Source organism: Gavia stellata, chromosome 6 (genome assembly GCF_030936135.1).
Source record: "Gavia stellata isolate bGavSte3 chromosome 6, bGavSte3.hap2, whole genome shotgun sequence".
NCBI lineage: Eukaryota > Metazoa > Chordata > Aves > Gaviiformes > Gaviidae > Gavia > Gavia stellata.
In genome coordinates, this window is record NC_082599.1 from 38,808,856 (window position 1) to 38,823,557 (window position 14,702).

At 41.3% G+C, this 14,702-nt stretch overlaps 1 protein-coding gene across 2 annotated transcripts in view; it reads left to right on the forward strand.

Annotated features, from left to right (window-relative positions):
* CHN2 (chimerin 2) overlaps positions 1-14,702 on the forward strand; it is a 167,177-nt gene that overhangs the window by 94,984 nt on the left and 57,491 nt on the right. For both annotated transcript variants that reach the window (XM_059818276.1, XM_059818277.1), the window contains exon 6: positions 1,810-2,095. In XM_059818276.1, the coding sequence (XP_059674259.1) occupies positions 1,810-2,095 (286 nt within the window). The remainder of the gene's footprint in view (positions 1-1,809; positions 2,096-14,702) is intronic.

The following is a 14,702-nucleotide window of genomic DNA, read 5'->3' on the forward strand; positions in this document are numbered from 1 at the left end:
AGTCCATTTTCAGAAGCAGACTGTGCCCATTTTCAAAATTTTTGCTGCCTAGAGTTGAGTGTTGTAGAGATGGAGCTTCTCCTTGAAAACTGTGTAAGAGATGTGAGTGACTACGGAACAGGGGAGTGTCTTGGAAGAGGACAAAGCCAGGTTGTCCTCTGAGCTCAGTGATGTGTTGTACGCAAACATCAGCAACCATTGGCGATAATAAGCCTGGATAAACCTGGAAAATCGTGAAGTCCAGTGGCTGACCAGCTGTCAAAGGCAGCATACTGGAGTTCAGTTTTCTTCCCTAACTGGAATTCAAGCTTGCTGTAGAAATACAGAGTGAAGCATGGGATGCCGCTGCTCAAAGAAGTAAGATTCTGCTATTCAACTGAATGAAAATTTGGTGGGAGCCCAAGCTACAACCTCACTGCCCCTCACAGGTGCCTTTCCTTGAAAATATGGCTACTCGTGCCTTAGCTGTGCCATTCAAAACCTGCCCATGCGACAGTCTTAAAGCTGCTGTGGGTTACTGGCAAGAGGACAAGATATTCTATTGGGTTTCGACAAAACAAACTCATTGGCAATATTTTGCGATTTTTATAGCATTATTACTTCTGTGAGATATACACAAAATAAAAGTCTGCATTTTCACCCTTCTGCTGGTAAGACAGAAGGAAAAATCCTTTAAGGAGTTACCCCAAGTAGCTGTGATACAGTGCTGAAATCATCCTCAGAATTCGTATTGATGTGCAGATGGTAGAGCTGGAAAAGCTGTTGAGTCACGCCAACTTAAAAGTGGTGTAAATTAAAAGCAACTTTTGTCAGCTGAAAAAGAACAAACATAATTTTTTAGGGTTTTGGAGAGAGATTTCAAAATAAAGAATAAAAAGAACTACTACAGGATGGGGATTATGGCAAAGTGCCTGTTGTTTTGACACAGCATAATTTCTAAATTCATCTGGATAATTATTTGTAGAATCAAAAACTAAATTTGATTATAAATTGGGAATTCATATGAAAAATGTGGGCAAAAAAATAAGAGGCTTAAACAGTTTGATTTGAGTGCCCAACAAAGTATGCAGAGACATGCACATTTGATGCAATATAAGGACCGTTTAACCCAATGTCCTATCTTTGAATCCTTTAATCAAGAATGGGATTCCAACCTCAGTGTTACAAACTGAATGTGCTACGACAGCACTTTGCTTTTTAAAACACTTTAAAAAAACCCCATCTGCCATAAACAGGGCCAGAGTTAGCCCACAGAACTTTGGGTGTTTAATTGGGCTCCTGAATTAGGATCTTGGTCTCGCTGGCTTCCTGCCAGAGGGTGATTCAGACCCTTAGGATTTGAATTACTTGCTAGAGATGCCCATCTCTCTTCATTGACTGTAAATGTGCCCATGGAGGTTAAGCATCCACTTTCTGCACCTCAAAAATGTTTTGGGATGAAAGAGCCCTTAACACAATTACGCATGCTGGTGTAAGGTCTTGTCAATGCAAACATGCTTTTCTGATCGCTGCAGTAGTCCCTTTAGGATTTAGATTTGAACCACATATATCTGGGTCACATAGCTTGTTGCGGAGACTTGGCCTCAGTTCTGTAGCCCAGTCCATGTGATGGAGTCAAGGTTGGGTTTGAACTTCAGCTGGTCTCTCCACAGAGATCCAGTTGCAGCCATATGCATATTCCGTATGTAATCTAGACATACAGACTCGTCAGCGAAATTATCTCCTGAGTGTTTTGCCAGTATGAATTCTCTCTCTCACTCTTCCCTCTCCCTCTTTCTTCTCTCCCTCCTTTTTTTCTGGTATTTGCAGATTTGGTAATCAGACCTTAAACTACAGGTTGTTCTATGATGGGAAGCACTTCGTTGGGGAGAAAAGATTTGAATCAATCCATGATCTGGTTACAGATGGCTTGATAACATTGTATATAGAAACAAAGGCTTCTGAGTATATTTCCAAAATGACAACAAACCCCATCTATGAACACATTGGATATGCCACTTTGCTTAGAGAAAAAGTGTCCCGGAGACTGAGCAGAACAAAAAATGAATCAAGAAAAGCAAGTGTAACGAGTGAAGAAAATACCCCAGTTGAAAAGGTAAGTATTCAGTTTAAAATTTCGGCAGTTAATACCAGTCTTTCTATCAAACCTGAGGGAAAAAAGTGTTTTGTCTAAAGACCCATTTCTATTTTTCTATACTTCATTAAGTACTACTATCCCACTGAAAAGTTTATATCCTGTTAATGTGATCTTGGCTCCAAACTAATATTTGACTGGAGCTTATGATGAAAGCTTTCTAATAAGTACCAAATGCAAATGTTTTCACTGTGTAAATATATGTTTTCACTGTGTAAATATATATTTTTTTATATATACCATCTAACTTAGGAACTGCATCTGAAATTGTTCACAAGTTATGTTTCTTTGTCCATGTATACTCAAGCATATTCCGCAGTAGAATTATGAAACTGGTTCCCACTGACCCTTCACCACAGCTCAAGTTTGTTATCTTTCCATTCACAGGCCAAAGCTCCTCTTTTCTGCCAAGTCTCTGGTGGATGGGTCTCAAATTGGGATATTGTGTGTTTTCTTCCCTTTCTTCTCGTGGGTCTGAAATTGGGATATTGCGTGTTTGCCTCCCTTTCTTCTCGCTCTTCTCATTTGAAATGGGCTTTGCTTGATCTCCTTCTCTCATGCGCCCATATCCCATAGCATTGTATGGACTAGGACTTATTTACATGATGATAAATTGAGAATTTCATGCAGTTAGCAGCTATCTGAAGATGTAAAATTAGGAATTCTTTTACATATGAGAAACAGTCTTGTAACCAGTGACGTGGATATTTTCATTTCCCAGGTGGTAAGGCAGTAAGGACTGTCAAACAAAACTTTTTTTTTGAGTCCAGTGTTTGTGCTAATTGACTTACTGACATTTGTAAGCGTACTTCTGCAGTGTGACTGATGATTTTAGTGTTCAGTGTGTTGGCTAGCTAGTTGGGAACTAGAGCTGGTTTGTATTTGGGAAGCAGGGAGTGAATTTGCTGTCATACAGTAATATTGAGCGTGAAGAGATCAGTTTTTTTGTGTATATCCTCGTCACTCTAGGACATTTCTAGCATAATTATCTGTTGGGTTCACATATCTGCATTGGCTGATTATATACTGGTTTGGCTTTCTCAGCAATAATAATTGCTTGAGTAACTGACCTGACATGTAAACCTATTAATCCTCTGTAACAAATTAATTCCATTAACAATGACAATTTTTAGAAAAGGCATACTGCCGTAAGGAAGTCCTTTGGAGAATGGCACAGCAACAAGTCCTCCATTCAAGTTTTATTTCAAAATGAATCCACTGATGACAATAGTTTTTTGGTTCAATTGGATGATATTGTAATATGCAAGAGGAGTGGTTGCCATTGAGACAGGTTTCATGCTTGTTCAGTTGATTGCTGTGATTAGACACTGGTTGATGTTGAATCCTGTAACAGGCACAAGAAAGTGAATTTTTACTTTATTTGAGGCACAATAAGAAATAAACATAGTGCAGTGTGACAGACTACTTTGTGTAGGTAGGAGAATGATCCAGAGGATGTTCTGGAAAAGTTTCTTTTATATCAAGAAAATACTGGACTATCATTGGGATGACTGTAAATATTATTATATTACTGTAGTGTAATAAAGCAGTCATGACATTTGAAAATCATGCTACATTCTCTAGGAAAACAGGAGAATTTTTTTGTACAAGGAAAAACACAATTTCAAAATTGTGTTCAGTTTTACTTACAGTTCTTGCAGTTGAGGAGCAATGGTCTTTTGCATCTCTCAAAGTGCTCTCAAAGACTTCAGAGGTGTTTGTTCTAGTACCATATATTTCCTCATAGATTGTGTTTTCTGTTGTGCTTGGGGTTGGATGTCATTTTTCAGATTGGGCAGTTTTGAGTTAAGTACTGTAAAAACTCTTTTAGACCAGCAGAAGGCAAACTGTTGCTGAATGGGCCCCTGCCATCTCTCCTTCACCACCTCCTTTTTGCTGGCGTATAGTTTTATGCAGCTACACAGTAGGTGACACTGGAAAAGTGCTCCAGATTAAAACTGACTCAGCCAGAAGAAAAACCACAGGAATTTTCAGCCAAATCTGCTACCTGATGCACCTCATATGAGTGGAAACACAGCACAAAGTAGAGGGCAAGACTTTCTTCTGATGACAGCTCAAAAAATTATTATATAGACTTAGGGTGACTGTGGAGCTGCATCCTTACTTCCAGGTGCCTGTGCTTGAAAATGTTTGGACTTGATGTAACTTGCTGTTGGTAGTGAAAATACACTTCTGGACCTCATTAGTGATTGGATTAGAATCATAGAATCATTTAGATTGGAAAAGACCTAATCATCAAGTCCAACCGTAAACCTAACACTGCCAAGTCCACAACTAAACCATGTGCCTAAGTGCCACATCTACACGTCTTTTAAATACCTCCAGGGATGGTGACTCAACCACTTCCCTGGGCAGCCTGTTCCAGTGCTTGATAACCCTTCAGTGAAGAAAATTTTCCTAATATCCAATCTACACCTCCCCTTGCGCAACTTGAGGACATTTCATCTCGTCCTATCACTTGTTACTTGGGAAAAGAGACTGACTAAGTCTTCTTTTGTATTGCAGCCGAATGAAATTGAAGTGTGTAAAGTATTATTTACCTTCAAGGTGGTTCACGATGCGAAAGGCAATACCGCGGGTCCTTACCCTACAAGGATTAGTGCTCATCTAAATTTCTGCACGTGCAGGCAGTAGCAGCCTGCAAGACTGGGCTGTGTGGCTGCGCTGTTGTGTAAAAATAGCTGGCTTCAGCTAAGCCATTACATTGTTGGCAACCCTCTCTGCCTTCCTCCCACTCAGGGGAAGCAGCAGAAGGAGGAATAGCAGCTGTTTCTAACATATTTTTCTTGCCAGGAGGAGTAGGAGCAATCACAGCTACAAGTGGAGTGGGGCTAAATAGGCAAGGTGATCTGCTCGTAGGCTGAAGACCTGCCATAGTGGCTGAGGCCTTGCTATTGATGATTAGGACTCCCAATGGGCTTCTCTACCGGTACCTGTAGTTTTCCATCATCTTATGGAAATCCATGTGAAAAAAAGGTTACTTCAGCTAAATTATTAGCAACTGAAAGAAATTCACAGAAGCCTATATGGTGAAGCCTGCCATGGTTGCTTTTGCTTCATATGTTCCTGGGAGAAGCTCATGAGAGGTTTGGGTAGCAGACAAAAGACTTAGGGGTCATCATTCCCATTTATTCCTCACAGTAACCTCAGATAAAGTATGGACTGGACTTTGGAATAAACTGGTAAAATACCGAGCATTTGTCAGTAATAGTATATAGGGACAGAGGAGGATAAAGGGAATTTAATGTTTATTTTTATATAAGCTTTAGAAGTCCTCTAAAATATAAAAATAATATGGGGAAGTGGTAGTTCAATGGGAGTTGTATCAGATGTTTTGCCTGAGGCTGTCATGTGTTATACAGCATTTTAGACAAAGGCCCTGGTCTGCCCACAAATCAAAACCTTCACACACTTCAATTACTCCAATAAATTTCAGACCCCTAGAAATAAGTGAATGAATATTCAGTATTCTTTGCTGCATGTGTGAAAAATCGTTGCGGTTTTTGTAAAATGTGTTTTCTCTGGCCAGTTGAACAGGTAAAATGTCACTTTTTAATAACTGAACTGGTTTATTTGAAAGTGCTGCCTGGAGTATTTTGAATGTTTCAGAAATGATGGAGTGGGGGGAAAAGCCATACATGCAGGGCAGAAACTTCCATTATTTCTCAACAGGAATGTGAGAATTCAGCGCTCTAAGGTTAAGCATCAGTACTCCTCTTACAGATCAGGCATTTTACAAGTGAGATTTTGTTTTATACTGAAACCAATTCCAGAGTGTGAAAGTGCAGCTGAAGGCATACATCTCCTTAGCAGGTTTGTTAACACCATCCGGGAGTCTGCTCATTCTGTCGCCTCCCACGTTGACAGCGGAGATTATTCAATGTCTCAGTCACTCCAGCGCCGCTGTTCCCCCTGGGGTGGGTCGATGGAAGGGGGCCACCAAGGCACGGGCTGGCAGGAGGAGCACGCATTCAGATGAAATGTCTTGGTACTGCCTGGGGTACCTGTCTGTTCCCATAATGATAATTTCTTCGGGGTTGTAATTAGTGGAGTCATGCCCATTCCAGAAGGGGAGTGTGATGCATGGGCTGGATTAAGCTGTTGTTGTTCATGCCTTTTTATCCCACAGTTTTTGTAACAGGCCTAAGAAAATGTTTATGCTTTAAGATACTTAATGCTGTTGTTTCATCTGAAAGTTATTTCTGTCTAAAGAGGTGCTAGATTTGTAGACAGAGATTCCAAATTTTAGTCCAAATAGTTTAACAGATCTTTAATCTGAAAGGAGCCACAACGACTTTGAGGAATGAAGTGTTGTGGGAAAACAGCATGCTGCAAATACTTTCTCAGCAGTGTAGGCAATTGTCTTTTTAATGGGATCCAGCTTCAAAAAGGATTTTGGATAGGGAAACAGTTTTTTGTGCAAAGAACATTTGAAGACTGTATGTTGTCTGTTTAGGGTTGTGATTTAAGCTTGGACAAGTTGTGATCACCTGCTTCATGTTTGCTCTGCTTATGGAATGCTGTACTTGGGGCAAATGAACATATACTAGAAGATGTAGGGCACATAAGTACTTGGTACTGGTACGTACTGTAATTAATAACCAGTAATTCACATTACTGGTGAATGTAGGAGAAGTGTAACTTGCTGCAAGCAATTAATCTTCACGTGTTGGAGAGAAAAAATTGCAGGAGTCTGTCAGTAAAATATGTAGTTCTGAAACATTTATCACGATCACATACCATGTTATGCTGCAACTGCTGCCCTTACTGCGTCAGCAGTCTTTGTGTCCCAGGCAAGAAGAAAAAAATCTTCCTTTCTAATCCTACTGTGGCAAGTGTAATTTGGCAAAATATATTCAAAGAATTGAAATGTTGAAAGTAAATGCAAGCTGGAATTTCATGAGCACCTTGAGGAGGTAAAAGCTGTTACGGTTGCTGATGAGAAACCATCCTGGTTCCCTGCTCTTGCACTTTCATTCCCACTCCTGTGGCCTGCACTGTGTGCTACCACAGCCACCCCACGCCTTGGGTGGGAGCTGGACACTGTGACACAGTGCCTTGTGTCAGGCAAAGGATGTGCTCCACTCCTTATTTCTTTTCTATGCTGGTCTTACGCAGGAGCAGTTCCTCTGTTTGGGTTGCCTTATAGCTCCTAAAGTATTCATGTTAGCATGAGGGACGCGATGAGAACGGGAGACTGGAGTTAAAGAAAACCTTTGGCAGTGGTTGAGCTTAAAGTATTTGCAAAAAGAATGATCTTAACCTATCTGGCAGAGGACAAACTGTTGGTAAACGCAGTAAAGATTAAGGAAGGTTTTGTCAGTACCAGGTCTCTGCTTACTTGGATCATGGCAAAGTTCCCATCAACTTCTCTCCAAGTAGGATCTGGCTCAGTCAGTTCAAACATACCGGTTGTACATGAAATATGAGTTTTCTTGGAGCCTGGACTGGAGTGCTTGTTCTGCTCTCTGGTTGCAAGTACATGCTGGGAGCAGCAAGAGGCATTTAACGATGATGGTCTGTAAAGAATAGTGTGGCAGATTGAGCTAAAGCAAGAGCGAGCTGTACGTGGAGACTTCACTTAAAGCAGGACAGTGCAGAAGACTGCATACTGCTGCTTGACATGGTAACCTCTCTGTTTTGCTGGAACTCATTACCGGGCGTTTAAGTGCAAATGACAGAGTCCATAGTTAATATTGCAGCTAGAACTAAAGAGCTGAAATGATAAGCATATTACAGAATCTAGAAGGCTGTAGATTTCCTCGGCAGAAAATCCCACACAAATAATAGATAAGAAAGCTATTCCTGTTAAGGCAAAGGTGACAGAAAAGGAAGAGTAACTTTGCTAGAAGTAGCGGTTGGTATTACTGCCCTCATTAGTCATGCTGCTCACACACAGTTTCCCACAGAAGAAAATACAGGACTTCCAGGAAAAACTGTTTTCTAACATCCCTTAATTGGAGATGTAATCTGGTTATGGAACTAAAATTTTTAGGGGCACTGCAGTTTTCCTTACATCACAACTGCATAGGAGAGCCAATTTTAAGAGAACCTCTGGTTTGGTTCAATTTTTGTAAGTATTTACACTTCTACATTGTTATTCACACCACGTCCCTTTCTGAAGGCCTTTCAGCCTCATCCTACCACTCCATTTTTTTCTTTTCATTGAATTTTCTACAGGTACTGCTGTTAGCCAACGATAAAGAAATCTTTTCAGTCTTTCATTTATTCATTATTCTTCCCATTTTGCAGCTCCTCTAAACCTCTAATGATCCTGTTACAGGTTGCTAGCTAGTGTATAACTCTCTGCTGGGATGTCTATCCAGATGTTGAGCATGTCCTTCCACACAAGGGCTGCAGGGTACTGTGCTGTCCTAGCTGCAGATCACGGGATTAAGAGTATAGTGAGCAGAAATATCTGTTCCTGCAGACTCAGCTGGAACTGCACTGATAATTTGACCCAGTGTGTTTTACATTGCCTTCAACTCCCTGGTTTCTGCAACGTGCTTGGTCACAACAAATCAAAATTTGTTCTACAGGGACATCAACAACCCACCACCTTCTTTTATTAGGGGTTACAGTTTCAATCCCATACGCATGTCCACAGAACTCACAAGGGACTCCTCCCCAGCTGATTTTCCGTGGAGGATGCTCAGACACCACACTGATAAGCAGCAACATAAAGCCTGTACAAGAAGATGGCCTTTATCTGCAGATTTCAGTAATACATGCAGTGATAAAAGGTGTATGGCATTTTTGCTGCTAGAAGCAACAAACTTATACATCAAAATGACTGTGGGAGTAATTAATTCCTTTCATCAGTCACTCAGGCTTGTCCTGCAAGACTGGTATTCTACACACAGGTTACCACATGTACGTACTTAATTGTAGCATGCCCTGACATGAGTTCTTAACTACATACGTACATACATAACTTACATAACTACATACATAAAGTCTTCTTTAAATAACTGTTAGCAATTCAGTACTGATTTCATCCAGAAAACTCTTTCGTATTATACCACGGCGAGAAGGAGTTTATAGGAATACAGTAGATCTACCAGTGTATGTATTTTAGTGAGCGGTTTTACATTTTGGATGACAAATACCATCTTACTGAAAATATAGCTGGCTGATCATTTTCTTTCGTTGTTGGCATTCTTTTGTATTTTCCAGCTGTGTCTCTTTACAACTGCTTTTTTGTTTAAAGCATCATAAATATGAAACAGGCAATAGATGAGAAATAAAAATAAGAAAGCTACCAAAGTAAAATAACGGAAAGTATCTTTTTCAATTCCTTCCCTCTGGCTGTCTGTTTATGCACAGGAAAAGGGACGCTGCTTTGCAGTTGATCGTGGCATTCCTAATGCCTAATGTTTTGCCTGATTAGGCAAGGATTTTTGAGAGGAATAACGTGGGCTCATTTTAACAGTAATGGAAATTGAGGGAACTGAGAAAAAGAGACGGTTCCATTGCAAAGTATTTGCTTACATTGCTTCCCTGAGCTGTTAACATCTCTCCAGGTTCCTGGTTTATGTTATGTTATTACCGTCAGCTTAGGATTCATGACTTTTGCCTTAAGCAGAATAAGTGATACGATTATGCCTGAAAAGAGCTTGTAAGTTGGAGACAACACTGATTTACACAGATGACATGATGCGACTGGTATGATCTGATCCAAATGCTACTGAAATTAATGGGAAGACCCCCAAAGATTTCACTGGGTCTTGGAACAGTTCAGGGCACTGCTAAGCATATGCAGCAAAGGTGAATATGAAGTTTGTTACCACCAAAGTGCTTCCCAATCCAGTGTTTTAGAAAGGTAGCCAAATGGAAGCGATGTGAAAACTTCATACATGAATACTACAACTGTAGATTAAAATTCTCAAATGAGAATGTCAGATTAGTACTTAAAGTTATTAGATACACCAGAATTGCTTATAGTAGTCCTAACGTAAACGCCACTTGGCTCTTCAAGTACAGTACTGTATCTGCAGCTAGGCTCTGCTGAATACATAAATTAATCTTTTCCTCTTGGGTATTTTCCTGTTATGAGCATATTAATAAGTCTAATAAAGCTAAATGTTTGTTGCATAAAAACCATGCTTAGTTTGATGTATTAAAAATAAAAGCCTTATATGAGGGGGTTTTGTCCTGGCTTTTATACTCTTTACATAGTTTTATGGTATTAAATTAGGATAAACAAACTTCCATAGGGATTGGGATGGAGCCTTCAGCGTAAACATTTCATTTGTCTAGTCACTGAAAAATGAAAAGCCATTTTTTAAGTAAAAATCTATACGTCATTATCTCACATGAATCTTGAGACACTATGTAGGAATAGGCACTAAGCTTTTACAAGCACCTCTAAACTGTCATGTTTTGATGTTGGAAGATAAGTGTTCAACTTCTTAAGAATAAGAGAGATATTAATTTCTCTTTGCGGAGGACTTGGAATTAGTGTCAAAAGGAAATTGTTTAACTAGTGACTAATATTTATTATTTATATTTTGTTTAGAAAATAAGTATTTTCAGTGATGTGCTTGTTTTGGTCATATGTTTGCTTGGTAATTACAAGGAAAAAAATAACCTGTCCTCTGTGTCATGTGCTGGACATGACAAGAGATGATAGGCCTGAAATACAGTGATGAACATTGCAGGTTAGCTATTAAGGGATTAAAAAAGAACGAACAGTGAAACACTGGAATGGAGTGCCTGAGGGGGTGACAAAATCTCCCTCGTCATAAGGTATAGAAACACATTAGAAAACATCTGGGAGAAACGGCACAGGTAGCAGTGATACCTGAGGCAGGCAGGAGAAAGACCTCCTAAAGTACCTTCTAGTCCTATTTCTCTGTGGTTTTCTGCGCCTGAAAAAATATTATGTAGTGTGCTGGTTTTGGCTGGGGTAGAGTTAATTTTCTTCATAGCAGCTAGTATGGGGCTGTGTTTTGGATTTGTGCTGAAAACAGTGTTGATGCACAGGGATGTTTTAGTTACTGCTGAGCAGGGCTCACACAGAGTCAAGGCCTTTTCTGCTTCTCACCCCACCCCACCAGCGAGTAGGCTGGGGGTGCACAAGAAGTTGGGAGGGGACACAGCCGGGACAGCTGACCCCAACTGACCAAAGGGATATTCCATACCATATGATGTCATGCTCAGTATATAAACTAGGGGGAAAGCTGGCCCGGGGACTGCTGCTTGGGCTGGGCATCGGTTGGAGGGTGATGAGCAATTGTTTTCATTTGCATCATTCGCCTTTCTTGTTTGTTGTTGTTGTTGTTGTTATTTTCCTTTTCATTACAATTATTATTATTATTTATCCTTATTATTATTATTTAATTTCGTTTCACTTATTAAACTGTTCTTATCTCAACCCACGAGCTTTCTCGCTTTTACTTTTCCGATTCTCTCCCCCATCCCACTGGGGCAGGGGGGGAGTGAGCAAGTGGCTGTGTGGTGCTTAGTTGCCAGCTGGGCTTAAACCACGGCATGTAGGCTCTGATTCATCTTGTCTAGATGAAGACCTCTTACTAACATAACTAAGGAGCAGTTATTTGATTCCTCCCCACAGGAGGAGAGTACATTCCAGCCTAGAGAAGAGAAGGCTCTAGTGAGACCTTATAGTAGCCTTCCAGTACTTAAAGGGGGCCTACAGAAAAGATGGGGAGGGACTTTTTATCAGGGAGTGTAGTGATAGGATGAGAGATAACAGTTTTAAACTGAAAGAGGGTGGATTTAGATTAGATATTAGGAAGAAATTCTTTATGATGAGGGTGGTGAGGCACTGGAAGAGGTTGCCCAGAGAAGTTGTGGATGCCCCCTCCCTGGAAGTGTTCAAGGCCAGGTTGGATGGGGCTTTCATCAACCTGATCTAGTGGAAGGTCCACCCCCCCCTAGTCCCACACCCCCACCTAGTTCAACCCCCCCCCACCCCATGGCAGGGGGGTGGAACTAGATGATCTTTCAGGTCCCTTCCAACCCAAACCGTTCTATGATTTCATGATTCAATTCGGAATCGTCACTTCACTAGTGAGAAATTAACTGCCGCTACAATCCTAATGTCCAAGGCTTTCATGAAATGCTTAATGCTAGCCAAGATACTCTAAGTTCTTCCTCTTCTATGTCCTGCACTCTCTGCAGATCTTCTGCCAAGGAACGTCTTGGCCAGCTTTCCATGTCCCTACACGCTGACTGGCACTTGTCCCATCACGCTTTAGATACTATCCTTTCTGAGCATAAAACGTGTATGTCATATCCACTGAACATCTTTGTCCATACTCAGGTGCAGAAGGTCTCACCCCTGAGGCCTGTGGGCACTCAAGTGAAGTCAGGTGCACAGCCCAAGCAAATGTCCTCTGTTTGATCTGGGCTCTCGCCACAGAGAGCCAGCTCAGCAGCCTGCACCCTCACCCTGCAGCTGGGATACTGGGAATCCAGGTGCGGGGATCTCCCTGGTCATCTCTGGGCTGGGTCAGCAGCTATCAGTCAGCCACAGTCTCAGCCGCAGGGCTAGCAGAGCTCGCTGGAGCTGCCAGGCAGGAGAAGGCAGCAGCCTGGGCAGGATGACAACTAGTAATGGCCATAGTGAAGCACATGCTGTTGACAGCGTTCTCAGCTGGGGCTTGACTACCAAGGTCAGGAACCAGTGCTTTTTATAACTGCTAATATTTGGAAAAGAGGATGCTGTGGTGTAAAAAGTACAAATTGTAACAATGGGCTCTTTCTTGTAATGTATTCTCAGCCCTGGAAAACAGTGGGACTGCGCACGGTCGTCAGCGTAGGTTTTATAGAGTAAATACTGCCAGTTAGACTTGATTGCCTTTTTGATAGATTTACAGAAGTACTGAATGAAAAGAATGCAGCAGATGCAGAATAATTGGATTTTTAGCAAAGTAGTACAGTGTCTCATGAAATCGTACTCTTGACATTAATTCAGATTGGTTGGCGCATGAACATGGTCACATGGACCAAAAATAGGTAGAGGAATTTCAGGCAAAGAATAAAGATAGGCAGCAGCTTGATACGCTGAGGAAAGGTAGCTGATGAAGTACTGCAGGGACGGGAGTTTCATTTAAGATTTTTATTGATCTGGAAAAAGTGCAAACAAGACATTGCTGCAAACTCAGGATGGTCTGTGCTATCATGTGACTCAGTATAGGAATTTAACCCTTGGAAACATGATGAGTGTCCATGACAGAAACATCAAGGGAATCTCAATTAGAAAATGTAAGAAGACAATTTGGCATGTTTTAAGCACATGAAAAGGGGCCAAGCCACGTACATGCCTGGAGTATCTCTTCTGTCGAGAGTGAGAAGATTACTTGCATTTAAGCCAGGTGTGCCACTATTAAGCAGGGACTAGAGGTGAGGAAGAACATTGCCATAGCCTCAAGAGGAATTATGTCTCCACTGCTTGTCAAGCAAAATAGTTGTTGTTACACTTTGAAGGCCTCTTTCCCTGATTTTCTGTTGGTTCATCCATCCATCTAAACAATACCTGATGCTGTGGTAACTCATTGTCCCCTTTTGGCAAGCTGAAAACTGGGATTAGTGCTTCTGCTTCTCTGGTTGTGCCCAGCACCGGTAGGCAGGGAGATGTGGAAAGCCCTGCTTTCTTCACTCCATGCCCGTGGGCTGGAGCAGGTGCCGTTTGGCTGGTGGTACAAGGCAGCTTTTCTGAAGTCCGTCAGGCTTGTTTGGGATCTTTACAATGGGGTTGACCCCCCAGGTTCAGTTCTCAGTGCCTTCTGGATTGCTCGCGGCAGTCTGAGGTGTGGGCTCCTTAAATGAGAAAGTTGGGCTGTGAGTGTAGCTTGGCCGTTTGGCAGAATCCATCAGGAGCTGCACAGTCCCTGAGGAGGAAGATACTTCTTCAGTGAGAAGGCTGTAGGGTGGGGTTTTGGGGGGAGGGAGGAGGCAAAGGTGGAAAAGGTGTCTCCAGATACCTCTGCCAGACTCTATACCATCCAGACTTGCAAGGTACAGCTTGGGAGGAATTGATCAAGATGATTTGTGAATGAAATTGTCCCAATTAAACACTAGGTGGCATATTTACTTAAGAGTTTCCAGGGACTGTATTAGGGCATCTTACGCTGCTGACACCCATTTGTACTTGTGCGATGAGTGTAGTTTCATGGGAACATGACCACCTGATGCCTTTTTTTAACAACAAGCATTCATCTTGTTCTTCAAAAACTTGGCACAAAGACACCATTGCTTACTTCAGCCTTAAAGTTGTTCTTTAGCTTCGAAGTTGCTTCTATATTAATATGATTATTAAATGTAGTGTGGTAAGGAATAGGTGTACATGGCAATCATCCTACAGAAAGTCCAGTCTCAGAGGCATTGTGTAAATAGTGAGAGGGTTAATATGCAAAGACATAGTATGATTTACTTATTTTACTTGTCTGAAAGGCTGAATGTAGGAATATATAATGCATTTTAAAAGTCAAATGAAGGAAACCTAACGCTTCTCCTTATGGGAATGCAAAGCACAGCTTTTGATTTCAGAGATGGTATTTTAAGGTAATAGTGTCCAGCGGTT